General features: G+C 36.0%; 1 protein-coding gene across 19 annotated transcripts in view; it reads right to left on the minus strand.

Annotated features, from left to right (window-relative positions):
* The window catches only part of Agbl3 (ATP/GTP binding protein like 3), an 84,954-nt gene that overhangs the window by 46,470 nt on the left and 10,663 nt on the right, over window positions 1-27,821 (minus strand). For 12 of the 19 annotated variants that reach the window (XM_036181424.1, XM_036181423.1, XM_036181425.1 and 9 more), the window contains exons 4-10: window positions 22,035-22,142; window positions 17,103-17,241; window positions 15,513-16,292; window positions 12,136-12,304; window positions 7,768-7,894; window positions 5,983-6,083; window positions 5,651-5,763 (exon numbers count right to left, since the gene is read on the minus strand). In XM_036181424.1, coding sequence (XP_036037317.1) covers window positions 5,651-5,763; window positions 5,983-6,083; window positions 7,768-7,894; window positions 12,136-12,304; window positions 15,513-16,292; window positions 17,103-17,241; window positions 22,035-22,142 — 1,537 coding nt within the window. Of the gene's footprint in view, window positions 1-2,765; window positions 4,356-5,650; window positions 5,764-5,982; window positions 6,084-7,767; window positions 7,895-12,135; window positions 12,305-15,512; window positions 16,293-17,102; window positions 17,242-22,034; window positions 22,143-23,764; window positions 23,848-23,969; window positions 24,130-27,821 lie in introns of those variants that run through there. The other 7 variants (XM_036181435.1, XM_036181437.1, XM_036181439.1 and 4 more) reach the window with 7 other exon arrangements.

The following is a 27,821-nucleotide window of genomic DNA, read 5'->3' on the forward strand; positions in this document are numbered from 1 at the left end:
TGATCTGACCTAGTCTGGTGATCAGATGGCCAAACACCCTGACGGTCAGGCTGGAACTCTCATCCAGTGACTGATGGAAGTGGATGCAGAGATCCTCAGCCAGGCCCCAGGTGGACCTCCGTGTGTCCAGTTGTCGAGAAGGAGGAGGGACTGTGGGAGCGTGAATTGTTGAGCCCAGGATTGGAAAAAGCATGGGGACAAAAGGCCAGACGAACGGAAGCATATGAATTGTGAAACAAAGGCTGTGGAGCCCCCAGCTGGATCAGGCCCTCTGGATAAGTGAGACAATTGAGTGGCTTGGACTGTTTGGGAGGCATCCAGGCTGTGGGACCCGGACCTGTCCTTAGTGCATGAGCTGGCTGTTTGAAACCTTGGGCTTACACAGGGACACTTTGCTCAGCCTGAAAGGAGGGAACTGGACCTGCCTGTACTGAATCCACCAGGTTTAAATGAATCCCCAGGGGTGCCTTGATCCTGGAAGGGATGGAAATAGAGGGGAGGGGCTGGGGGGAAGGTGGGGGTGGGGTTGGGAGGGGGGAGGACAGGGGAACCCATGGCTGATATGTAAAATTAAAACACAAATATAATTTAAAAAAAAAGGGAAAAAAATGATGGGTTCATGGTTTTCATATTTCTGTCTAATACATGTTTTAATATGGTAGATGCAATGCATTGTGTAGGTACAATTTTATAGAAAAGTCACTACTATAGTAGTTGTTTTCAGATCTGCAATAAATTTTCCTTTAAATTTTAAAAAATAAAGAAAGTAGCATGTATGGTATAGGATTGTAAGGAGGCTGTGGCATCAGTGTTTTAGCCTTTGCTGTGGATGATAAGACATGCAATTAAGACTGATTTGTCTGCCCATAAAGAACTTGTCCAACTAAAGGAAGGATTATAAGGAAAAGACACATGGGTGCTATTTTTCATGTCAGTCTATGATTTTGCAGGAAAAATGGAAAATAGGAGAGAATAAAGTGACATGATAGAAGATACTTCTCAATCTACCTTTAATAGAGAAGGAGGAAAATCCATTATTCAGCATGAAAATAAAGGTCTTAATAATAGCCTGTATAGGAAACATGACAATTGGGGAATATTCTGCATCTGAACTGCAATCGTCTGCCAATCAAGTATGATGTGCCTGTTCATCTGCCTTCTCTTTGTAGACAGCCTACTGATATAGAGAGATACTTCATTATTTTGCTGTGCAATAGTTACAGTGGAGACTCAAATGGTTAGGTTGCTGAGAAGCAGTGACGACTGCTGTGGAGTAATGACTTTGTATCACTCCCTTCAAGGCTCAGGGAACAACACAGAAGAGAGGATAGAAAGAATGGAAGAGCCCAAGGACAAGGTGGAGTGCTGGACAGCTATTTCCTCTGAATGAAAACATTTCTCCTGGAAAGAGCTTCATCAGACTCAGGAAGCTAAGAAATCTATCAAGGCCCATAAAATTTATAAGGCTCAGGAAACTCAGAAAGTTACAAGATTCACAAAACCCCTACTTCAGGTTACATAAGAAGTCCACCTCTGGGAAGGAGGAGACTTTCTTTGGGAGATAGCAACAATCTGGTCAGGGGTCACTATAGATGCAACTTTTGTGAGCTGTCACACATGCTGTGAAGGGCTTTTTGGTACTGCAACAGCCTTTGAGTAACTAATACTTCTGTTACTAATTCCAATATCACAGGCTAACCAAGCTAAATTTAAGTGGAATTATTCCTTTAGTCTGTTATTGGTACCCTATCTGGGATGAACAGAATTTTACTCACATCTCCTCAGGAAGAGTCACAACATAATCCCATCAAAAGAGAGATCCTATTTTTTTCACATTTTTACTAGCATTTGGTTTTGTCAGTGCTTTAAATTTTAAGAAATCCTAAAATGTTTGTCATGGTGTTTCACTGTTTTAATTTGCAATTTCCTAATGACAAATGTTAAATTTTCATTAGGTTTTCCCCCTTTTATTAGTTTTAAGACGTATCCTCCTATTGTTTTATTTATAAAATATGAATGAATAAGTGCATTTTATATTCTTATTCCTTATAAAAGATATTATTCTACCTATATAAAACTTTTCTGTACTTAAAACAGACTATCAGCACATACAGACTTTCCTTATTTCTGCATAATATTCCACAGTCTCAATGTCTGTCATTGTTGATAGGACACTGGAAAACTACTTATCTTTAATAGCAATTCTAAACCAGGGTAAGAGAAGTAAGATTGAGCATTTTAATGTACAAAGAAATATTTTATTATCTAGCACCATAAAACACTGTACAAATAAAGAGTCATCATGTGTTGTCTAGAATGGCCCTTGGTTTTTGAGACAGGTTATCAGGATGTTGTCCAGTCTGGTCTGAAATTCATAATCCTCCTGCTTTGGCTGCCAAGTCCTGAAATTATTGTTGTATACTATCATGCCTAACTAAAACTGCTTTTTAAACAGCTTGGCTTTGTTTGAAAAATTGAGACATTACTTTGCGTTCTTAGCACCAATATGCTTATGTAGTGGGTAGCCATCCCAGCCTTGGCCTGAAAGTTCCAACCCCCATTGAGGCTTCGGTAGTGGTCGTGCCCACAAGGCGGGGCTGAGGGAGGAAGCTGAAGACCCAGGTCTCTCTTGGTTCCGGGACCCTGGACGCTGGAGGTAGGCTGAGCAGAGTTCTCCAGAGAACACCGCCGGACTGCGCCATACCTTTGCCAGACCCTACCACCTATCCCTTCATTTGTAAGTTAGCCCACAAAATAAACCTCCCTTTTAACTACGTGGAGTGGCCTTAATAATTTCACCAATATGCTTATCAATAAGAATCTATAGAATGGAGAATTATCTGGTTGGTATATTTCCTTTTGGAAACTGTATACTATGTAATACACAATGAAGAAACTTCACTTGTGAAATGCAGTAATATTCTATTTAGTAATATGCACATTTGTCTTTTTTAAAAAGGAACATGAAAACTACCACATGCTTTGAATAGAGAATTGCAAAGAGTTCAGAATAAAACTTCCAGATATTTGAGGAACTTAGTATATAAAAGGCATAGCTGTAGTTTGTGATTAAGAAAGCAAGACCATACTAGTAGTAATAGGTGAAACTATATGAAGAAAAAGAACTCTAACAATAAGAACTAACAGTGAGAAAAGTCAACAAAAGAGTATGTAGCACTTGTGATTTACGGAATTTGACAAAAATTGCATAACCCTTAACACATGGTTCTTAAACCATGAAAAAGACTCCATTAGATTATCCAAAACCTGTGTAATTTAATAAAAGATCTTAAGAAGATAAAAGATTTACATTAGGAGACAGACATAAAATATGTACTATTATTCATTGACTAACTTTTAGAAGAATCCTTTAGACAGAAAATAGTATTCTCATAAAGCAATTATAATTCTTATCATAGACTTCCCTCCTGTCTATGTCATAAAATTAAAATTGGATTATCAAGACAAGGCTGTATTAATAATTATTAAATTAATTTTTGATATTTTTATTTGACACATCAAGTCAGTATTGGGAGTATTTAACGTTCTGACTATATGTGGCATTCTTCTATATAATTCTATAAACAAATGAGGCATTCAAGGTCTACAATGAGTCACCCTCAGCCTACTTAATTATATTATGTTTTAATATCTCTGTCCTAACACAAGTAAACATCCTCTTGTCCTTCTCTCTTGAGAAGAGAATGAGCAATGGCCAAGGCCAAGACAAACACAAATTATTCAAAGTCGTGGTCCCCAAAGTCTACTTAGGCTCTCTATAGTTCTACCATCTCCCAACAGTTCCAAACTGAATCCATTTTTAGATTGAACTGGTGTTATAGCCTTTATGACCTAATCCTCTTTGGAAATGTCCTCTCAATTGCACCAAGGGCTGTGCTTTACTAATCTTTTAGATGTCTCTAAAGCCAATCAATTTAACAATCAGCATTAATCTCACAATAGTCAACAATATTCAACCCAGGGTACACAACAGGGAAAGGATAGACTTTTCAACAGATGATTCTAGGAAACTGTATATCTACATTTAAAAGAATGAAACTGGACTTTTATAGTGCAAACACAAAGTTCAAAGTGATATGGCTACTATTAAAAAAGAGTACGGAGGTTTCTTAGAAAACTAAAATATATAACTACTAGGTAATCTGAGAGTAACTCTGACTAATACTAATGATACACATGACTGGGCACCAATCCAAGAACCCAAATCTAGAGCTGACATGATAATAACACTAAAATGTTTTATGAAACATTTTCAAAAGCAGTTCACAATTCTACTATATTAAGTATCTAAAACAGTCTAATCCAGAGCATCAGAGAATGGTGGTTGTTAGGAGCTGAAGCAAAAGGAATGGAAGTTACCAGTTATTAGACATGAAGGTCAGTTAAGGAAGAAGAGTAAATTCTAGAGTTCTATAGTACAATATTGTACCAATTATCAACAATGATACACTGTCAACTTAAAATTTCATTGAAGGGAGGTCTCTTTTAAGAGTTCTTAACACTTGAAATTTAATTGTAAAAAGAAAATATCTGACCCAATGCTAAAAGGAACAAATAAACCCAAGCCAAAACAAACCCTAAACATTTCTGAGTAAAGAAGCCCTTTCTGCAAGACCTGAGTGCTTCACCATATGGCCTGAGACAATGAGCCTCTTGGAATTTTATATGTGAAACCTATAATACTACACTAGTATTGCTATAAAGGGCAAAAATAGTAAGCCAATACTATAAATTGTACATTTACACTGGCAATCACATTGCTTGATTTCTAATAAAAAGAGATGAAAATAGATCACAGAAGAACCTGCACATGGATGCTTACAGAAGTTTTATTTATAATGCTGACACTTGGCAGCAACTAAGATGTTCTTCAGTTGAGTGGATAATTGTGGTATATTTAGGCAATGCTTACTATTCAGAGCTAAAAATAAATGTGCCATCATACCATGAAAAGACAGAGGGATTTTATAAGCAAGTTACTAAATTTCAAAAGGCAATTTGAAAAGCTAACACAATACAAATCAAATGACATTCTGAAAAAGGTAAAACTACGTAGACAATGATAGAAATCTGTGGTTGCCAGTTGTTAAGGAAGAGGAGTGAATGGAGGTATGAGCCCATGCATTGAAGATACTCTGTCTTATACTTTGATGGTAGGACACGTGTCATTATAAATTTGTCCAGACTGGAGTATCTGTTAATGTGAACTGGACACTGGGTGACAACTGTCTGTTAATGAAATTCACTCACTGAAACCTATATATCATTCTGGAATGTTGATAACAGGAGGAGGAGAAGGCTCTGGACATATAGAAATGGGGGACATATGGGAAATCTTTCTCATGTTTACTTAGTTTTGCTATAGATATAAAATATTCTAAATGAGAAAGAGAGAGAATGCAAAAACAATTTGGTGTGTCTTTCACATATAGTAAACACATGGCATACAGCAGTGCTCACGTTGAATAAATCAAATGAGCCTTGATATATTTGACCAAAATAATGTACTTGTGAAAACTTTCACTAATATTAGCCAGAATTTTCTGTGTGGGACTGACAGTAACATCTGAATATTATGATAAAAGTTCAGTAAAACAATATAACAATTACTCCAATGAACCTGACTTACCTAGACTCTACATCCAATGAAATTTCTACTAGAGAATTATCTGAATCATCAAAGACTCTTTCCAAGTTTATATGTTTTTCCATTTCTTCTAATTCTTTCAGACACTGAAAATACTAAGGAAAAATTATAAATGAGTTCATTATAAGAATAATATTACTTTTTAATTAAGCTATTTTAATGATTATATATATCCATAATAACAGTTATTGGGTGACTACATACAGCAAAAGCCAGAAAGCCATTAGAATATTAAAAGAGAAAACCTGCCAGAGGATAGCAGACAGGTTATTCATGTACAGCTTGAAGCTGATACCCAAACTGATCTGACTTACCTTGCTCCGGTCAGGATCACAGTAGTCCAATAGAGAATCACAAAAATGATATCCCATTGACTCTAAGTCTTTTGTGCTGAAATGAGTGCCTCGTTTATTGCCTAAAAGATCAAAAAAGTTATTCACCCTGGAGGATGAGTTACTCATTTTTTCTTCTCAGATAAATCTAAACTGTGAGATACTACAAATAAAACATGGGTATAATTCCACATTCTGTCCTTTGAATTTTCTTCTCTGGAGCAGGTCATTTAACAGCTTCATGCTTGTCCTCATTCCTTTCCCACAACCTGGAGCAGAGCTTATTGAACATACATTAATGTGTATTGCATGGCAGAAGAAAAGTCAGTAAGACAGTTACAGTATGGTCAGAGAGTTACTAGCAATAATGGTAACTACTCAGAAAAATTCCACAAGAAAATGTCTTTTGTCATCATGAATGATGTTACCTCAGTTTCAGGTTACATAAAAAAAATTAGGGGATCTCCAGACATAGTGGCATATACCTTTAGTCCCAGTGACTCAGAAACAGAGATAGGCAGATCTTTGTAAGTTTGAGGCCAGACTAGTCTACATAGTGAGTTCCAGGACAGCCAGGGCTATGTAGAGAGACTCTGTCTCAAACAAAAGCAAAAACAACAACTAGGTAGAAATTACATGTATGGATTTCCAGCATTTTCCTTTTTCAAAATGGGAAAAGTTCTTTTAGGTAGCCCATGCTGGCCTCAAACTCAAGATCTATCTGCTTTTGTCTCTTGAGTGCTGAGATTACAGGCAGGTACCACCATACAACCTAGATTTTATTTCCTAAGAGTGTTGAAATCACTGTAACACAGCATATTCTAACTCCACTAATACATGCTAAGTATGACAAAGATATTTCTTATGTGAGACTAAAAAGTATAGCTTCATTTTTAGTTGCAGGAACCAAGGACTTCCCTTCAAATATAAACTGACAACAAAAATGAGTGAATGAACCAACCAACCAAAGAAGTAAATGATGCAAACAGCCAGTTTGCTTGGCAAACAACAAATCAAACAAAAACATTTTAAGTAAGTGCATTGTTTTTTCTTGACAACATTAGGAATTCCCTTAACAGCAACAACTGTGGTATTGTGTTCTCCCAAAATACTATGCACCCTAATAAATTTATCTGGGGTCAGAGAACAGACAGCCACTAGATACAGAGGCTAGAAAATGGTGGCACTCATGCCTTTAATCCTAGCATTTCAGAGACAGAAATCCCTCTGAATCTCTGTGAGTTCAAGGCCACATTGGAAACAGCCAGGCAGGTAGTGATGGTAGAAAACAGAAAGGTGTATATAAGGCGTGAGGACTAGAAACTACAAGCATTTGGCTGAGATTCATTTGGATGAGGACTCAGAAGCTTCCAGTCTGAGGAAACAGGATCAGATCAACTGGGGAACTGGCGAGGTGAGGTGGCTGTGGCTTGTTCTGCTTCTCTCATCTTCCAGCAATCACCCCAATGCCTGGCTCAGGCTTGTTTTTATTATTAAGATCTTTTAAGATTCATGCTACAAACAACAAATACTTGAATATTACTAATGAAAGAGTGCACCCCAGAACATTCTCTTATAAACAAAAGTAAATGATGACATAGAGATATCGCACAGTAGAAATTTATTCATCCTGCTTATAGGACTGATCAAACTAGGTGTACCTTTAAGTGGGAAGACATGTTCATTACTAAACTGTCCATATCATTAATCTCACAGCAAAGCCTGGACTGATTTACTGTTCAGGAAGCGGTCATCAAGGACAATTACCAAGAGTAGATCCGCAGAAGGTGGCCTCCAGTGTGAAGCTGTTCCTGATGCCCATCTTCCACATCACAACCCTTCCTGTGCCCTCTTTGCTCTTCTGAACATTAAACTTGCAAGCTGAGAAGGAAAACTGAGAAGCAGTGATTAAAAATGGCACATATACTTTTGGGGAAGAGGGTAAGGAACAAGCAGGCAGCCACTTTTCCTTTATTATTATTTCACACAGATACAAGCACCCTTTTGTTTAATTTTGTTACATACAGATACATATGCACAAATATAGAGGGAAATTAAAAAAGCCCAAGGGAGAGTAGCAGAGAGTGAGTGGCTAGAGGGAAAAAAGAGGGGAGAAAGTGATGTAATTCTTTAAATTAAAATTAAGTGGACAAAACAAAAACAAAAACCCAGAACAAAAAATAAAATAGTATCTCAGCAAAAACTGTAATTCTCTAAGCTGAAGATGTTACCTTCTATTTCCTGGTCATTAAATATACCTATTTTTATTTTATCGTTGGAGACAGGATCTCCTGTAACCTAGGGTGGCCTCTAATTCACTCTGTTGTTCAGACTCAACTTATGCCACCACCGTCCAAGCTTGGAAATAATTCATTTTAAGGATGATGTATTATATTTTGAGAAATAGAAATTATAACCCCAACAATAAACATACTTTAATCATCATATAACTTGTCCAAAATAAGCTTATTAATCTTTGCTACTATTAGTACAGGATCTTATACTTTTAGAAACACTTCTTGTTTTGTTGCTCACTTGCTTTTTTGCTTTTTTGCGACAGTATCTTGTTATATAACCCATGCTAGCCTCATACTCATAGCAATCATCCCTGCTGAGATTACAGATGCGTGCCACCACACCCAGAATCCTGTATTTTTAGTAAGTTCTAGAAGGTCTGCACATTTCAGAATGAAGATTCATCCTGTAGATTTCCAGAAACAGAATGAGAAGTTTTTGCTTTCATATAAAAGACCTTGTGAAGATGTACTGAAATACTGTTTATAAAGAGATCAATACTGTTTTTTGTTCTTTTAGACAAGTGTCCACCAAGAGATTGGAGGGGAGTTATTTTTAAAATAAAGTTTACTTGTGTCCATTCTGTGATTTCTAGTGAGTGTAGAGATTAATTACCACCATCACCATCATAATCAAATACAGTTCTCTCCCTGCTTCCATGTCCTGTCTTTAACTCCCCTCATGCTGTCCCCTTGCTGTCCCACTCTTCTGCCACCTCACAAACACTATGTTTGTGTTTTCATGACTGCTGTCTAAATGGAATAGAGTTTGCAACCTTTGGAGACTGGCTTCTTTAGTATAATTCCTTTGAGATTTATCTAAGTTGTTGCACATAGAAATATTTATTCTCTTTTATTACTGAGGGGGAATTCCATTGTGTGCCTGTACTACACAAAGTCTAGTTTGGATTGTTTAATTTTTAGAAATTAAAAGAGCTTCTAAAATATTTGTATGCACAGGTTTACATATGAATATATTTTTTCCTTTTATTCCCTATGATTCATCCCTGGGCATGGGATTGCTTGATCACATGATAACTGTACATTTATGTCTGTAGGCAAACTATTCTCTAAAATGTTGTATTATTAAGCATGTCTATGAACAATGTATATGTGAATTCCTGCTGCTCCAAATTCTTCTTAGCACTGGATATAGGCAACATTTTAGTCATTCAATTAGGCATGTAATTGTATCTCCTCTTCATAATTTTCACTTGTAGCTCCTTGAGGGCTAATGAAGTCAAATACCTTTTTCATATGCCTATTTAACATTATATATTATCTTGATGAAGTATGGTGGTGGTTTGAATGAAAATGGCCATCACAGACTCATAGGAAGTGGTGTTATTGGGGATGTGGCCTTGCTGGAGTAGGTGTGCTCTTGTTGGAGGAAGTGTGTCACAGCGGGTGGATTTTGAGATTTCAGAAGGCCAAGCCAGGTTCAGTGTCACTCTATCTTCCTGATGCCTGCTGATCCAGATGTAGAACTCTCATCAACTTCTCCAGCATGATGTCTGCCTGAATGCTGCCATGTTTCCTGCCATGACAATAATGGACTAAACCTCTGAACCTGTAAGCCAACCCAAATTAAATGTTCTCCTTTATAGATGCCATGGTTTGGCATCTATCCACAGCAATAAAACCCTAAGACAACATCACCAATATCACTCCTATTTTTATGTAAAGTTGTTTTATCACTGAGTTATTCTAAATATAAGTTCCATCTCATATATGAGATGCAGATATTCTCTATCTATAGCATCTTTGCATCCTCTTTCCAAGACCTTTCATAGAAGAAAAGAATCCATTTGGAGGAAATCCAATTTATTTATTATGACCCAATGGGTCATGAGTTTGGTATATGTCTGTATCACTTAGTTTCCTACTTGCTATAACAAAATACCTGACAGAAGCATCTTAAAAAAGGAAGGGTTTATTCTGGTTATGTCTGTATCACTTAGTTTCCTACTTGCTATAACAAAATACCTGACAGAAGCATCTTAAAAAAGGAAGGGTTTATTCTGGCTCACAGCTGAGTGTACAGTCTACCATGGTGGAAAGACACGGCAGCAGGAGTTTGAGGCACCTCATTACATTGCCTCCAGTCAGGAAGCAGAAAAAATGAATGCCCGTGCTCAGCTCACTTTCTTATTTAGCATAGGACCTCAGCTCATGGAATAGTTATGCCCATATTTAGGTTGCAATGGTCCTCTCACTCTAATTAAACTAATCTAGTTAAACTTTCACAGACACACCTAGAGGCTTGTCTCTTCAGTGATTTTAGATCCTGTCAAGTTGGCATAGTAGTAACAATCACAATGTTCAAGAAACTTTTGCCTATCTTCATGTGACAAAAGGTTTATGTATAATATTTAAAATGTAAGGTTTATGTGGAAGATATTTTAAATGTGACTGTCCAGTTGTTCCAATACCATTTACTGAAAGGTCTTGCATCAGATTTCCCATGTACCTTGACAGCGGACATACAGGCAGACAGAAACACACACACACACACACACACACACACACACACACACACACACACACACACACAACTGTACCAGACTTGCTCTCAGTATCTATGCCCCTCTCTATACTAAATCATCTCAATCACGACTGTTTTATGCTATCTGAAAATTTGATAATGAGATTCCTTTAACTTTTTTCCAAAATTGATTTGCTAGGCCCAATTTCTTTGCATTACTTACAACAATTATGTTTTGAGTTTTCTTGGAATTCTGCTAATTTTACCCATCATTTAGGAGAGAGTGAATACCTGTGTTTATTGTCTTAATCCACAAACATAGTATATATCTCATTCATATGGATCTTTGTTAGTGTTTTAAGGTTTTAGCATATAGATTTACACATTTTGTTAGACTTATACTCATTACTATGGAATTATGACAAAATAGTATTGTCTTAAATTTTGGCTTACAGCTATTTATTTTGACTAGAAATTGTGGACCGACCTCTTACCCTACAATGTGCTCAAATCACTAATTCTAATTTTTTTTGTAGATACTTGAATTTCATGTGTGGGCAAACAGGTCCTCTTTGCAGTGTGTCTGCCTTCTTACTGTCACTTTAAAATGTTCAGAAGGGTGCATAGAAAGAGAAGTGTAGGGCTGAGACTGTAGCTCAGTAGAGGAGCACTCACCACACATCTATGAGTCTGTGAGATAAGTCCCTAGTCCTGCCTTAATAAAGGAAGGAGTAAGAAGTATCCTTTTATATGATTTGATGAGAAAAATATCTTAAAAAGTCTCTAAAAGTCCAGTATGGTGGTAAGTATAGAATTTTTAGATGTCTCTTATTAGATTGGAAAAAACTTTAATCTTTATTTAATAAAAGTCATTTTAAATTTTAATTCTTTAAAATTTTCATACATGTATACAATGTATCTTGACTATGTCCACTCTTCACTCTTCCCTTCCAATTCTTCCAAGACCCTTCACATCTTCTCTCCCTCTTTGGAAAGTTCTAATAGTTTATTGTACATTTCTTAAGATCACAATCTTTGTCTGTATAACTTAGACACTAAAACAAATCTTTAAAAAACGTTAGGTCTTGAAACTGATTACACAAATGACAAATGGAGGAACCTTCAGGAGGTAAAATAGTGCTGGTCTCAGAGGAGAAGAACAGGGAAGCTGGGGGGAGGTTGAAAATATTTCCAAATTATTGGGCATTAAACAGACTCCAATAGTTGTTTTTCATGGTTTTGTAAAAATCAATGAAAAAATAAATAAAAAAAGTAGGTGAGCAAGTAGGATGGCCCACTTCACTTTCACACATGGGGCATTTACTAAAGGAAAGTTAAACTCTTAAAAGTACTTACTTGATTTGGGCAATTTTTGCTCAGCATGAGTGGAAAGATTCGTTGCTGTAAGTATAATCCTTTTGTTTTAGATCTGTGGCTACCATCACAGCCATACATGAAAATGTTCTGTTTCCTACTATGGCCATGAAGATCACAATATAAAATAACCTCTCGTTTCTCCATTAACCTATCAAAAATGAAAGGACTAAGTCACTAAATTTTAACCTCTGAATCTTCCTCTATAGGTACTATAGATTTACAAATTAATAAATACAATTTTATATCCTTTTTGACATTTTATGCTCTAGTTTTCCATGAACACAGCAAATTTCTTCCACTCCCAAGACTTGTAGCAGCTCTCTGCTTTGTACTTTGGTTTTCTGTTGTCCACATAAGACAGATCACCCCTTCCTTTGCCCATGACCTTAACCAATGTTCTACTTGACTGGAGAGTCAGTCTTCCTCCTTCATCTTTTGGGTTCTCAGCTTTCAGACCAAGCTTTGGGTCTTACCCTTGCCTACCCAGCCAGTTTGTGCAGAACTGATCTGGTTCTGGCAACACCTTCATCATACTATTCCCTTGTCTATGAAATTTTCATGTTTGATACTGAAGCTTTTTAAAGACGGGGAATAATTAAAAATCACCTAGAACAGTGCTATGTACACAAGCACCCAAATACTTGTTAAAAACTGAGTGCCTCAGAACTTGGTCCTGGAAACAATAAATGGTTAACCTCTGAGAATACCATTCTGAGAAAAAAGACACTAAAAATTAAACTGAATTTTTCTAATAAAATTCTAATAAATACTTAAAAGAGGACAATCCATCACCTGTACAATTTAGCACTCAGTTATTTTAAATTAAAAAGCAAGCTTCTCAAACTGATGATGAGGTATATTGGCAGAAGAGGCTTTAAACATGGCACTATGAAGGTACTATTAGCATTTTTGTCTCTTTCATCCTATTTTCAGGCCTTATATGGCATTTCTATATCACCTAATCAAAATTACAACATGTGTTATTTGTTATAGCTAGAAGGGTAAATACTAAAATGTTAACAATGGTATTATACATATATATTTATAAAAAATCAAACATCACTTTTATTATAAACAATGGTTATGAAATTTAAAAATGAAATTTGATGTGCATTAATTTACTACGTTATTTGATAAAAATCAATTTAACACAAAGGAATCAACACATCATTACAAGTTCTTAGAAAAGTAGATTTTTAAAGCATGACCATTAAATATGAAACATGCCATATATTTTTAAATCTAATATTCAGAGGTTTGGTAATATTTCAGCTTCCTACAAGAGCATCATTAGAAAGCTGTACATCTATGCAATTAATTCCTAAAGAAATATTACCTCTGAAGTAAAGTGAGATAATAGTATTTCTTCCCTTGCATTAATTAAAATAAGCTTGGATTTTCTTTTTGTCCACTGGTAATTAAGTATTATAAATGTTTTGAATTAAATATCCTAATAGCCACTCCTATGTGAACATGCTTTTAGTACACTTAATATTGTGTAGACTTACAACCTGTCACTTTCCTACACATAAGTGCTTGCCTTCTTGTTTTTCTTGCCTGCTCTTGATTAACTGCATTAAAGGTATTTCTCTTTCTTGAAATTCTTTCAGAATTATTGAATTGACCCCTGCCTTAACTTCTCTCAGGCACCTGATAAGTGAGACATTTAAATTAGCTTCCGTAAAGACAAGCCAAGTTATATTGGCTTGTAATCCATCATGTGTCAGACCAGGAATTCTTAATGTCAAAGATCATTAAATAGACATCATAGATAATGTAATAGGCATTCCGTCAGCTGCCTTTATATATATGTTTCATTTAAAAATAACAAGATTGACACAAAAGCTATAAAAGTAGTGCTCTAGTCTACTTTTGTAGTTTCCCTTTTGCTTAGCATATTGCATAACTGCTATGCTCTCAAAAACAAAGAAGCCAATCTTGGCACTTTACTGTTATGAACTAACCTCCCAACTTTTTAGATTTCATTAGTTTTCCCACTAATGTCCTTAATTCTATGTCAGAATGCTGGACATATTACAAGTAGTCAGCTCTTTTTACTGTTCACATCCCAAGAATAAAAGAAATTACAGGTTACTCTTTTGTTACTTAAACATTTCCCAAACAGCTACAAGGAGGCCTGGAATCCACATTTGCAAAGGCTATATAAAAACCAGGATTTCAGGTTTTTAATGGGGTTTTGCACTTATTACTTTCCAAAGCAGATAAAAGGATTTATCTGAAAGGGAAAGTTGAGGCTAGACTGTCTGAGACAATCATAGTCACACCAGAAGCTTCTACCTTCTGTCTGTTTCTCTGAGAAGCTGGTAGTGACCTTTGGTTCCTCAATTCTGTAACAAGTACCTTGTGTCTGTAGCTGTGAGAAGTCCTGGTATGAAAGCTGGATAAGAAGACAGTAATTTCTATAATGGGAGTTGTTATTATACAAACCGAGTAACTCTAAATACTTACAATGAGTTTTCATATCTATATAATTTTATTAATACATGTAAGAAATCATAATCATATGAATACATTTAGAGCTTTCAATGTTCTGTTCCTTATTTGGGCATATTTATAATACTTTTCTCATTTAATCCTCTCAACTTTGTGATATTAGTCCCACTCTAGAGACAATAAAACTGAGCCTTGCGTTGGTTTTTAAATTGCACAAGGGTGTACAGGTAGCAAATGATGTAACATCAACTCCAATATAGTATGTTTAAGCCCCAAGCCTATAGAATGGATGTTATGTTTCCAACAGACTTTTTATTCCTGATTAGAATAGAATAGAATAGAATAGAATAGAATAGAATGGAATGGAATGGAATGGAATAGAATGGTTCTATATAATAATTCACCCTTCAAAAAACATTAAAGTAATAAGTTGATTTTACTGTCCTAGATTTAGAAATTTTAAAGGTGTTCAAATTTTCCTGGGGGCAAATGAGACTATTATTCATGAAAATTTAAATAACTACACCAACTAATAGTCTAAGGACTCATTCAGCATTGTAAGATCGGCAAAATGCCAAAAGGCTTTGGTCTGTAGTTAATTTTCATATATAAGTGTAACCATCAAGGCTACTATAAACTTTAGCAAGAAATCAAGTTTGTGATATACAAACTTCACAGTTTCACAAAGCCATTGAAATGTTCTGAGTCTGTTTCATCTTTACAGGGAATGAGTTTGTTTACAGTACCAGAAAGGTGTATGATCAGAATTAGAAAGACAGGAAAATTGCTTATGAACTATCTTAAGAAAAGTTAGTGTAAAAAAATGAATGGGACTGTATGAGCAAAGTTCTTATTACCAAATTTACTAACTAAGCAGAGATGCAATTTGAAGAATATTTTACCTATGGATCATGTTCCTTGTATACCAAACAGAAGGGAAAGATTCCTTCAGGAGAGATGTATAATTACGGTTTAAATCCCGTCCAGCTAAGGAACATCGGTAATTTCCCACAATCACACCATCTGGATTCAGCATGGGTACCACCTTGAAGATGAAAGTGTCCCGAAGCAACCGTGCATCACTTGAGTCTCCTAAAATATAATCTAGGAAGCCTTTCATGATCCAAGAGCTGTTGGTCTCTCCTGGATGGACCCTTGCAGTCAAAATCACAGCCTTGCGCTTTCTTGAGTCACTGTTCTTCAAGGGAGTAGTGATTGTCAAGACATACACCATATTCCTAGCAAGTGTGTGGCACAAGACACGTATTTTACAAAACTTTGATCTTACTGGGTCACTGTTGATGCCAGAAAGGTATTCTTGAAGGTTGGTGTAAGTGTATGGATAGCAGTGAGCAAAGTAGCAAGTATCCTTGCTGTGTGGAAACTGAAATGTCCATGTAAGAGAAAAAAAATGGCGCCCATCTTGCCCAAGGTTGTTTTTATAATATTTGATTTGGTCTCCTCTTCTCTGCCAGCCAATGTTATGGATCTTGGCCTCTTTTTCAGAATAGAACAGTGGCCTCATACCCCGATTGTAAAGACTAGCAGGCTTGGTGAAGTTGACAATAGTGAATCTGTAGACTATTTCTGCTTGGGTATTAGTGACCTGGAAATAGTACCACTGAGTATGCTTATTTGTGAAGAGGTCTGGGCGCACAGTCAACTGGTATTCATAATCTGCCCTAATACACAAAAAGGAAGGAAAAAGCACATAAGAATGGCATATCAGTTTAAGTTATATTAGAAAAATAATCTTATTTTTATCTATTTTATATTGTTATAGATAGTCTTTTTGGGAAGAAACAATGTATACTTAGAATTTGATAGCAAACAACCACAAAAAGAAAGTTTTGAAAGTTTTATTTCATGAGAAGCTGATCATATTTAAATATGTAGCCTTTGTTTCCTCTGTAAATGTAGAAATTCAGTAAAATCTTGTATGTTCCAATACAACTATTTCCTATAAATTAAACAGGTAAGGAGTTATTGAAACCAAGTAAAAAAAAAAAATCAGTGTTTGATTTTTTTCCCCTTCAAGCACATACTTCATTTTCTAATAATTCCAGTTCTAGGAATATAAAATAACTATCACTAAGAAAGGTCTGAAAGACATGTAAAGTAACACAATTACATAGGTTTCAAAATTTGAACTCACAGCAAAACAATCTGATTATCTGTACCCATACTTAGTCAATGAAGATACTTAATGAAGGTAAAACATTTTTCCCTGTAAGATTTATTTACATGCTAATCTTTTCTGATTGTGACTTTTCCTTACCAAATAGCTTTTTCTAAATGTTCATATATAGAGAGTTATGAATACTGACCTAGGAATGGGTTAAATAAAAATAAACCCTTAAAACCCCTAATTAGCATTTATACTTCAAGAATTATAGTTAAGTACTGGAGACTAAGAACTTTAATATACCTAATCCAAAAAACAGTAAGTAGCTAATGGCCTACTTCCTCTAATAAAAATAATTAAAACCTACACTTTGACTACCTTCTGTAGATTACCACTCTCAAACCTTGCTTCAAACACCAAAGTGTTGTCACAGTTATCCACAGGTTGTTTCAAGGGTGTTCGATTACCCCCAACTCGGGAATACACAAAACAGGGCTCTTTGTAAGCTGATGAGAGAAGACCAAATCAGTGACAGGAAGATATCCAGATGATCTCATCTACAACATGGCTCTAAAGAAAAGCATCACAGGCATAGGAAACGATATTTTAAGCAGAATGACAAATCAGACACCTGTGGGCTGGAGTAAAAGCTGTAACTTAGGGATAAGCTTACAGCTTTAAATGCTCCTAAGTTTTAAACACTACAACGACTTAAATTGAAGGACAAATTCTGGATTCTGCTTAGGACACAGAACACTGGAAAGCACATTGTTTTAGTCTTGTAACAGAAAAAAATGCTGTGAGTAAATTTACAACTATTTTTTGAATTACTGAAAATTCTATTATCTATGGTTGCAGGACAAATGCCCAATTCAAAATCTAATGCCCTCCTATAGGAGAGATGGGTCATGAGTACTGGCTTACTTAGTGCAGACCACAGCAAGGAACATTTATTTTAAAACATAACCAGTTAGGGCTGGCCAGATGGTTCAGTGGTTAAGGGGCATATGGCTCTTTAAAGAACCTGAGTTTGGTTATGAGCACTTAGACACATTAGGTGGTTCACAACTGCCTGTAACTCCAGCTTCAGGGGATCTAAATGCTTGTGGCCTCCACTAGAACCTGCTTTTGTGTGTTCATACTCACACAAGAGATACATAATTTAAAAATAAGTCTTTTTAAAAATTATAACTAGTCATCAAAAGGTTGAGTGTGGGCTAGACAGAGAAAGAAGATTCTCTGAGAGAATATGAGAGATATTAGGTATAAGGAAATTTTGTCCCTACAATAGTTCTTCTCATAGACATAACCTGATATTCACAAAAACATTTCTGAGAAAGCATTATTTACAATGCATAAAACCCTACCTAGATCATTTCTCCCTCCTTATGTAACAAAATCTTAAAACCTTGTGAAGTAAGGACAACAAACACTGTCATCTTTAGGGCTCTAGTGTTCATTTACATTATCTGGGAAAAGAAAACTGTTTTCAAAAATCCCAAATCCTTTACTACTTGAGGAAAGGCAGGAATTACAGGATGGAACCAGATGTTTTATTGCTGACACTGGCGCACTGCAAATGCCTCATGTGTGAGAGAGACCTAGGGACAAGGTGTGTGACTAAGGTTTAATCAGAACTCTGTGGTCTCCACAAACAGTGTAAGAGGACATGAGTAAAAAATAACAAAGATTTATGAATTGGAGAATGTAGAGTTCAGAAGGATTTCAGTGTAGTGTAGTATAAAGGAAATATATAAATCTAAGGATGGTCCAGAACTGAGATGATCCTTCTACATCATCCTAAATGGTGATGTAGAGGAAATCTGAATCCCGTGGTGCTGTAAAGGTATAAAAAGACCAAGAATAAATCTAATACTAACTTAATCCCCAAACTGACTGAATCAATAACCCCACCCCAATCTCATAATATATACTTAAATAGTTAGGCCCTGGAGTTTTTTTTCAGTTTTCATGCATAAAAATTATTTGCTTTTCTTTACCACCTAGTAAGCTCCTCAGCTACCAAACAGGCTTTCAACACATATGCTCATGCATGCACATACACAGAGACAATTCCACAGACATGGGTCAAAAGGGAAAACAATATAACCAGTTTAATATAACGAAGATGCTGGGTCTATCAGGTAAAAAATTCAGAAGGAGTAAGATAAGTTAAAGAACCAAGTGTAAAAGAATATGTGCTTATCAGTTGGAAATGTAAGAAAGCATCCGCTAGAATATGACAAGTGAAAAGCAGTTACAAAAATTGAAACTGCCTCTGAAGAGTCATCAGGAGACTTTACAGCACAAAGGAAATACTCCACAAACATGAGGATGGTGAACAGAAACAGCCCAAACTCAAGCAGGAGCTTCTAAAAACAAAAGTAACATAAAACAAACAAAACAAGAATGTCAGGTCCAAGACTTGTTAGACAGTATCAAATAACCTAACATATTCACTTTGAAATCCTAGGAGAAGAAAAGTATGAAGAAACAATATTTGAGATAATGACATTAGTCACTGGCACCAAACCAAGTTTTAAAAAGTTCAAAGCACAACAAACATATCTATGTAGGAATAAGGATTAAGGGTCTCAGAGGCTACAAGTGTGGGACATTTTTCAAGTGCTGTAAGATAAAATTTGTCAAGTAGACTTTTTTATTCTGAGTCAAAGAATAAATTTACATTACAAGAAATAGTAAAATTTTCTAGGCAGAAGTGTTATTAGATAGAAATTTGGATCTGCACAATAGATAGATGGATAGATGGATAGACGGATAGACGGATAGATGGATAGATGGATAGACGGATAGATGGATAGATGGATAGAAAAAGTGCTTGAAGGCCAGAGAGCTAGATAGCTCAGTCAGTACAGTGTCTGCTGAGCAAGCAGGAGGACCTGAGTTCCATCTCCAGGACCCACATTTTTAAAAGTCAGGTGCAGTGGCAGAGCCTCTAATCCAAGCAATGGGGAGGCAGAGACAGACAGATTCCTGGGGCTTGCTGGGCCAGCCAATCTAGCCTATTCAGTGAGTTCTGGGTTAATGAGACACCCTGCTGTAAGACTCAAGGTGGACAGCATCTGAGAAATGATGCACAGGTTTATTTCTATGTTCCACACACATGCATAGGCTCACATATATGTGCGTGTATGCACACACAAACACACAAAAGAAGTTAGTACTAGAAATTAAAATTAAAATAGTCATTTTATTTTTTTAAATGATGTAAATAGTAACTTTTCTAGCATATGAAAAAGTAAAAAAATAATTGAAACTAAGACAAAAAGAAAATTGGGAATGCATTTTATAAGATTTCTGTATTATATATTAAAGACAATATTTGAAAGTAATTTTTATATTTATTTTAAAATTATTAGTTTTTAAGAATTTATTTTTATATGTGTATTTGAGTGCCTGTACGTATGTATGTGCATGTCTAGTGCCCATGGAGGCCAGAAGAGGGTGCTGCATCTCTTGGAATTGGAGTTACAGGTGGTTGTTAGCTACCCAGTGTAGGTGCTACAAACTTAACTGGGATCCTCTACAAGAGCAGAAAGTGCTCTTAACTATTGAGTCATCTTTCCATCTCCAGTTAATTTACTTTTGAGACATGTTTTCTCTGTGTAGCTCAGGCTGGCCTTGAACTTGTGATCCTCTCACTCAGCCTCCTGAGTGCTAAGATACAGGCATGTGCCACCAACACTAAGCTGCAATGAGAATCTTTTACAAAGACATATACTGAAAAACCTAAGGTCACACAAAAACCCAAACAGGTATACATATACCAATAGTTGGGATAAATAGGACTAATATATGCAAATTAATTGCAAAAGATGAAATGTAATAATAAAAAAGACAGGAAAAATACAACACAGCAAGATGGTAGGTATTGAATCTAATTGCATCAAAACTTATATTTACTATAGTAATTTAAAACATATCTTCAAACTATATAAAAAGCAAAGCACAGATATATGTTGCATGGACCTAAATTTTAAAAAATGAAGAAAATATATTAAAATAAAATGATGGAGCCAGGCATGATGGCCCATGCCTTTAATCCCAGCACTTGGGAAGCAGATGCAGATAAATCTGTGAGTTTGAGGCCAGCCTGTTCTACATAGTAAGTATAAGGCTAGCCAATATTACACAGTGAGACCCTGCCTCACATACACAACAACAACATCAAAAAGAAAAACAAAACAAAAAATTTAAATGATGGAAAAAGATATAGTATATAAATACTAATCAAAAGAAAGTTCAAATGGCTATTTTTGTATCAAAGTATTCTGCTATAGATAAAGCTACATCATCAGTGTGTGATGTTAGCACAAGCATCAATACATCAGCACAGAACAAACTGTCTAGAAATAGATTCACATGTGACATGTATACTGTGAGCAGACATTTCATAAAGGTAGCTAGACATTTCCGTGGAGGAAGGGATAGTCTTTTCAACGTGAAATATTTTCAGAAACAGATATGTGGGAAAATAAACCTTAACTTTTATATTCCAAGTCATGCATCAAAAAATTATTCAAGCCGGGTGGTAGTCGTGCATGCCTTCAATCCCAGCATTTGGGAGGTAGAGCCAGGTGGATCTGTTTGCGTTCAAGCCCAGCCTGGTCTACAGAGTGAGATCCAGAACAGGCACCAAAACTACACAGAGAAACCCTGTCTCAAAAAAAACCAAACAAACAAACAAACAAAAAACCCCAAAAAACCCAACAACAACAACAAAAAACAATAGATCATGACCATAGAAAAGGAGCAAGTTGTTACATAGACAAGGATAAATTACTTGGTATATAAGAGCATCAAGTACCATGATGAATTTGAAGAACACAATTCTGAGCCAGAGAAATAATCTTGGATCTTATTTGCAATGTGGACTATTTTCTTTTCTTTCAAAGATAGTTTCAAAGATAGTGACATAAAAACAATTCACAAAACAGGGATGAAATTAGCAGCAAATCATTTGAATGATTCTACAAAGGTAAACTGCACATAGAGAGGGAATAATGATTTTGCAGATACCATCACTAGATTTATACTTAAAAACAAACAAAACATAATTCATTCTATATGGAACTCTCCATTTAATGGACAGCACATTTTAAATGTGTCTTGAAAAACATAATCAGCACTAAACATTTGCATTAATATGTACCCATACATTTTTAAGACAACAGGGACTTCCTAGTGCTTTGAAGTTCCCTCTACAGATAACAAGTCTAAGATATCAAACGAGGTACCAAATTGTATTTTATAGCAAAGTGTTAGAGTGTATGCTCACCATCTTCAGCTAGATAAACCACAGTATCTTCCTTGGAGTTTGGGTAAACAGGTTCTACTTCCAGGCCTGTTGGGACATATACCGGCTCAGGAAAAAAAGGAGTCCACTCTAGAAAAAAGAAGGGGGCATTATTTGAATATGACTTCAAAATAAATTTTAATATATGCTTTCAAATTACTAATTGATATATACCTCGCTTAAAATGCAATGTTTCATGTAGGGCTAGAGTTTTACAAAGGATTCATCACCAAGAAATAACATTGTCACACTGTAACAAAACTCATGGTCGGATGTGCACCTTCTTCTAAATTACTGTCCAGTTCAGCAGCAGTTATTTTATGCTCATAAACTCTACAGTATAGTTTCTACTTCTCTTGAGTCCTCTACGCCATTTTACCCCACCTCTAAGTGTCTTGCTCATTCTTTATATTTTCTGCTTCCTTTGTCTTCAGCTGTCTGCTTGGTCATCCCTTAAACTTGTAAACAGATTTGTTTCTTCTCTCTCTGGAAAGGGTGAATATTCTTAGACTTCCACAAAAATTCCAATTACAACTTTTTTGGGGGATTACACCAAATCTATGGGTTAGTTTGGGGATAACTGATGTCTTTAAAAGAATGAGATTTCAAAACAGTACTAAATCCTTTCCAAATACTTGTGTATTCTAACAAAGAAGAAATCCTCCTATACAACCATTAATACACCCATCAAGACCATAATTCTGGTTTGATTCTACTGTCTAACCCTAAGATCCCAATAAAGACTTTACCAGTTGTACCAGTAGTAAAAGGATCCACTTTAAAATTGCACATTATACTTAGGTTATGACATTTCTGAAAAGTACAGTCATACTTCCAATTTCAGCTAAGAGACATATAGAAGAAAAACAGGACATTGTCCTCACAATAAAAAAAAATCAAACTGGATGAATCCAAATTATTTTTATTGAATCTACTTAAGTTGCAGGCTACCTAGGTACTTCAAAATCTGGGGACAGATGGGCATCTAAAAGACAAAAGTAGATAGACCCTGAGCACCTGAGCACCTGTCCGTCTAAGATGTTGTCAACTCCACTGACTGTTAAAAGGGCACAGCCACAGACTAACATAAATCCTGAGTGTGTAAAGTCCCTTCTTGGAGAGGCAGGGATATAGGACACAGAGGGTTAGCAACTGCTTCTGGACTTCGCCTCCACTAACTTCTAACAAAACTCCATTAAGAGCTATCTACTTTTTCCCTTTAGAACAAGATACATAATCTAGAACACCCAGTACATCTGGAGAAAGGGAACAGAATGCACAACTTTTGAGTAGAAGGCAACCGTGTAAGCCATTTATTATTTTTGTTACACTGTTTACTTATTTTGTGTGTATGTGGGCACACACATCCCACAGGGTACATGAAATCAGAAGACAGTTTGTGGGAGTCAGTTCTCATCTTCCACAACATGGGTTCTGGAGATTGAATTCATGTTATTGGCTATGGCAGCAAGTGCCTTTATACAGAGCCATCGTGACTGCCCTATCCATTTATTTTGTCTTTATGTATCTTCAAATTTTCATTTCACATAAATGCAATCACACATATTTATCCTCTTTCTGACTTCTCAGAAACGTTTGTAAGGTTCATCCATCTTGTTGCATGTTTTTAATACTTCATTCCTTTTTTATGGTTAGTTGATATTTCATTATATAGCTACACCACATTTATCCATTTATCTCTTGATACATACGTGGATTGTGTTCATATTTTGGCTGTTATGAATAACATTTGTGAGTTTTTGTTTGCACACATTTTCTTTTCTTCTGGGTGTACCTAGGAGTGAAAACGCAGAGTCAAGTGCTCTTTGACTTTCATGCCAAAATGTTTCCAAAGTGAATGCACAGCTTTACATTCTCTCCAGTGTATAAGGCTTCTAGTTTCTCTACATCCTCATCAACACTTACTGTGATCTTTTTGTTCTTAGCCATCCCAGTTCCTGTAAAGTGGTATCCCAGTGTAACATCAATTTGCTTGATAGCTAAGATGTCAAACATCCTTTCAAGTGTTTATTGGCAGTCTGTTTAACTTCTATGAAGAAATGTCTTACTGGATTCTCTGTATGGATTTTTAAAGAGAGGCATTGATGACAGCAGTATGTCTTTAGGAGTCATTTATTATAGGAACATTTATATGTTTCAATAGCAGGACTATAATATATTAGGTTTTCCTCTAGGACCATGACCTATCTAGTATCAGGTTCTTGGCCACTTTAGCAGTTTCAGCAGTTCCATTTCATGGAGTGGTCCTTAAATCCAATAGTGGTTGGTCGTTCCCACAAACATTTGTGTCATGATTGCACCAGTATTGTTGCTACATGACTGTACATGTGCTGTTCAGTAGCCAAGCAAGGGGCTTTACATCCTACATAATCCATGCGCTGCGTGATCATGTAATTTGTGCACAGCATTATCATGCAGTCTATGTGCATGTATGGTGTAGCTCCGTAAGCCCAAATGCACATGTGTAGGGGAATCCATAAAAAATGGGTCATAGACTCCTCCCTTCTTCTTCTCCTTCTTCCTCTTTCTCCATGCACAACCTTTCATAGGCCTAAAGCACATTCCCCTCTGTTCCTTCGAATAAACTCTTATAGTGAGTTTTGCCATAGTTTATGGCTTTCCTCACACAGTAAACAGCACCACTTAATGAATAACATAGTACCCCATAAAACTAACAAGTATAGCTTGTAGGCAGGTTTCTGTTGTAGGTTGCAGGGTTTGTAGCTGGGTGATATTGATAATAATTACATTCCTCCTCTAGTAGCATGAAGAATACCTTCTAGTACTAGGAATTCTAGGGATAAAACTTCCAGTTAGGGACCAACTCAACTTCTTCATGTTCAATGACATAAGTATTTTGTCTCAGCAATAGGGCCTTACCATCAGGTTATGGGGAGCAACCAATAGCCTTGGCCGTAGCCTGTGATGTCTGGGGAGTGCCATGGGACCCCTGTGGTCAACATCTCAACAGGATGTAACCCATTTCTGGAAGTTTTACTTGGTGGCTTAAGTATCTAGTTGGGATATTGCCTCAACTCAATTCATATTCCTTTCATATATGTATATTTAAAAAATCATCCTGAAGGTAGCCCAGGCCTAAAAAGACAATTATTATATATTTCCTCTTATATGTGGATGTTAACTTTTAAGCATTTGGTATGTGTGTCACAATCTAAATAACCACAGAGTTTAGGTAGCTAGTAAGGGACTGAGGGGAGAAGAGGATTTCCCAAGGTAAGGAAATAGAATATAATGTTTGGAGGAATAAAGGGGAAATCATTTAGAAAGTATTTTTACTACCTTAATAGTTTCCTTGAAAGTATAATGCTGTCAACTTGAATGAAATGTAATTTGTTTTTTGTCCTATTTTTATTTTGGAGTCATATCTAGAATCCATTTCAAACCCAAACTTCTGGAGTTTTTCCTTTATGTTTCCTTAGACAGCTTTATAATGTTGGCTTTTATAGTATATTTAGATTTTGATACATTTTTATTTTTGGTATTAGGTGGTAAGGAACAAATTTTATTCTTCCGCATGCAGTTGTTTTTCCAGCTGTCTCAGTACCATTGTTGAAAAGATTAATCTTTTACTGAATAGTTTTGTGACCACCAACATGTGGGTTTATTCTGCACTTTTTTTTTCTTTTTTGAGGACAAGGTTTCTCTGTGTAGCTCTGGCTGCCCTAGAACTAGCTCTGTAGACAAGGCTGGCCTTGAACTCAGGGATCCGTCTGTCTCTGCCTCCTGAGTGCTGGGATTGAAGGCATGTGCCACCACACATGTTCAGCAATTCTGTACTTTTAATTTTATCCACTTGTCTGTTATATATTCCCAAGGCAAAACAGTTCCAAACTGTCTAAAGAACTATTAGTTTACAGTAAAATTTGAAAGGAGATATGAGTCCTTAAACTGATTTTTCAAGTTTTTGTTTGTTTGTTTTTAAACTTTTTGCTACTCAGTGTTTCTTGAGTTTCCATATAAATCTTAGGGTTGATATGTTAAGTTTTACAAAGCAATTAGTTGGTATTCTAATGAGAACTGAGTTTTGTTCCAGTGTACTTTTTTCTGCTGTATATATATATTTCAAAGCTGCAGTTGCCGCCATAGTCTAAACCCTTGAGACACGTCCAAATCCTGCTGGCAGTGACAGCAGCTAGAGAATTAACGAGGAGATTGTACTTCTGTGCCCACTTAAAACAAGAACCAATGCACCAAATTAAACCAACATCTTGACTCACCACAGGAAGAAGCCTTTCACTGTGAAAGCTTATTTGTAAAATTAGAACAGGCCATGGATTCACAGGTATGTAAACATCAACACAGAAAAGCAGCAGCAAGAAATACAAAAATTGCCTGGAAACAAACTATAGTAAAGGATATCTAAGAATGCCTTAAAGCAGTGGTTCTCAACTTTCCTAATGCTATGACCCTTTCATACAGTTCCTCATGTTGTGGTGACCCCCAATAAAAATTATTGTATTGCAGCCTGGAGGTGGTGGCAGATGCCTTTAATCCTAGCACTCGGGAGGCAGAGCCAGATGGATCTCTGAGTTCGAGGCCAGCCTGGTCTACAGAACAAGATCCAGGACAGGCACCAAAACTACACAGAGAAACCCTGTCTCAAAAACAAAAAACAAAAAAAACCTAAAAAAGAAAGAAAAATTTATTTTATTGCTACTTCATAACAGTAATTTTGCTACTGTTATGAGTTGTAATTTAAATATCTGATATGCAGGATATCTGATATGTGACCTCTGTGAAAGGGTCATTTTACCCCAAAGGGGTCAGGACCCATATGTTGAGAACCACTGCCTTAAAAGAATTAAAATAATGTTCCTCAGGAAATTTAATAAGATGTAAGAAAACAGACGATTCAGGAAAATGAAGAAAACAATTCATGATCTCACCAAAAACTCAACACAATTAAGATATTAAAAAGAACCAAACAAATCTTGAAATAGTAAAAGGTAGAGATTTCGTTTTATCATTCCCCATGCCTGTATCTATCTACAGCTGTACCTGACCTTTATCTCTTTCTATACCTCCATCATCTCTATAGCTCTATCCGTATTTCCAGTTATCCAAGCACCTGTTATTTTGTTTTGTTTTGTTTTAATGAAGATCATTTTTTCTTCGGTGTGTTCTTGGTACCTTGTAAAAAACCTCAGTTAGCTGTAAGTAGATGGGTTTCTGGACCACCTCTGACTGACAGTGGCACCAGTTTGTTTTGTAGTGCTCAACTCAGGTTCTTGCACAGGCAGCAGCTACTTCCCCAGCTCTATCATGCTGCTTTACTTACTGCAACTTTATAGTTTACTTTGAAATCAAGTTTTGTGATCTTTTAAGCTCTATTCTAAACTCATTAATAAACCAATTAAATTATGGTTCATTTATTTAATGAAATCTAACATAATAATCATAAAATATTGGTCTATATGAGCTAATATGGAAAGACTTTCACAACAGACAATTGTGTATACAGCCAGGCTGAAGAAAAGCCCTCCTTTTTTTGTTCTGTTTATTTACATGGCACACTGGATGTCTAGCTTAGACTCTTGGCTAAGAAAAGGACAGTAACATTAGTAGATGAACTGTTTAAGGTTTTAGGCTGCTCTGGTAACCCAAAAAAGTTTATAAACTGATGACTTTCATTTGGCAGTACATTTAAACACGCGGTTTTAACCACATGATAGGAGAGGCACAAAACTTAGTTTTGATTTGCCTTAGTTTCTGAGGCAGAGTGATTCA

Source organism: Onychomys torridus, chromosome 3 (genome assembly GCF_903995425.1).
Source record: "Onychomys torridus chromosome 3, mOncTor1.1, whole genome shotgun sequence".
Lineage (NCBI taxonomy): Eukaryota > Metazoa > Chordata > Mammalia > Rodentia > Cricetidae > Onychomys > Onychomys torridus.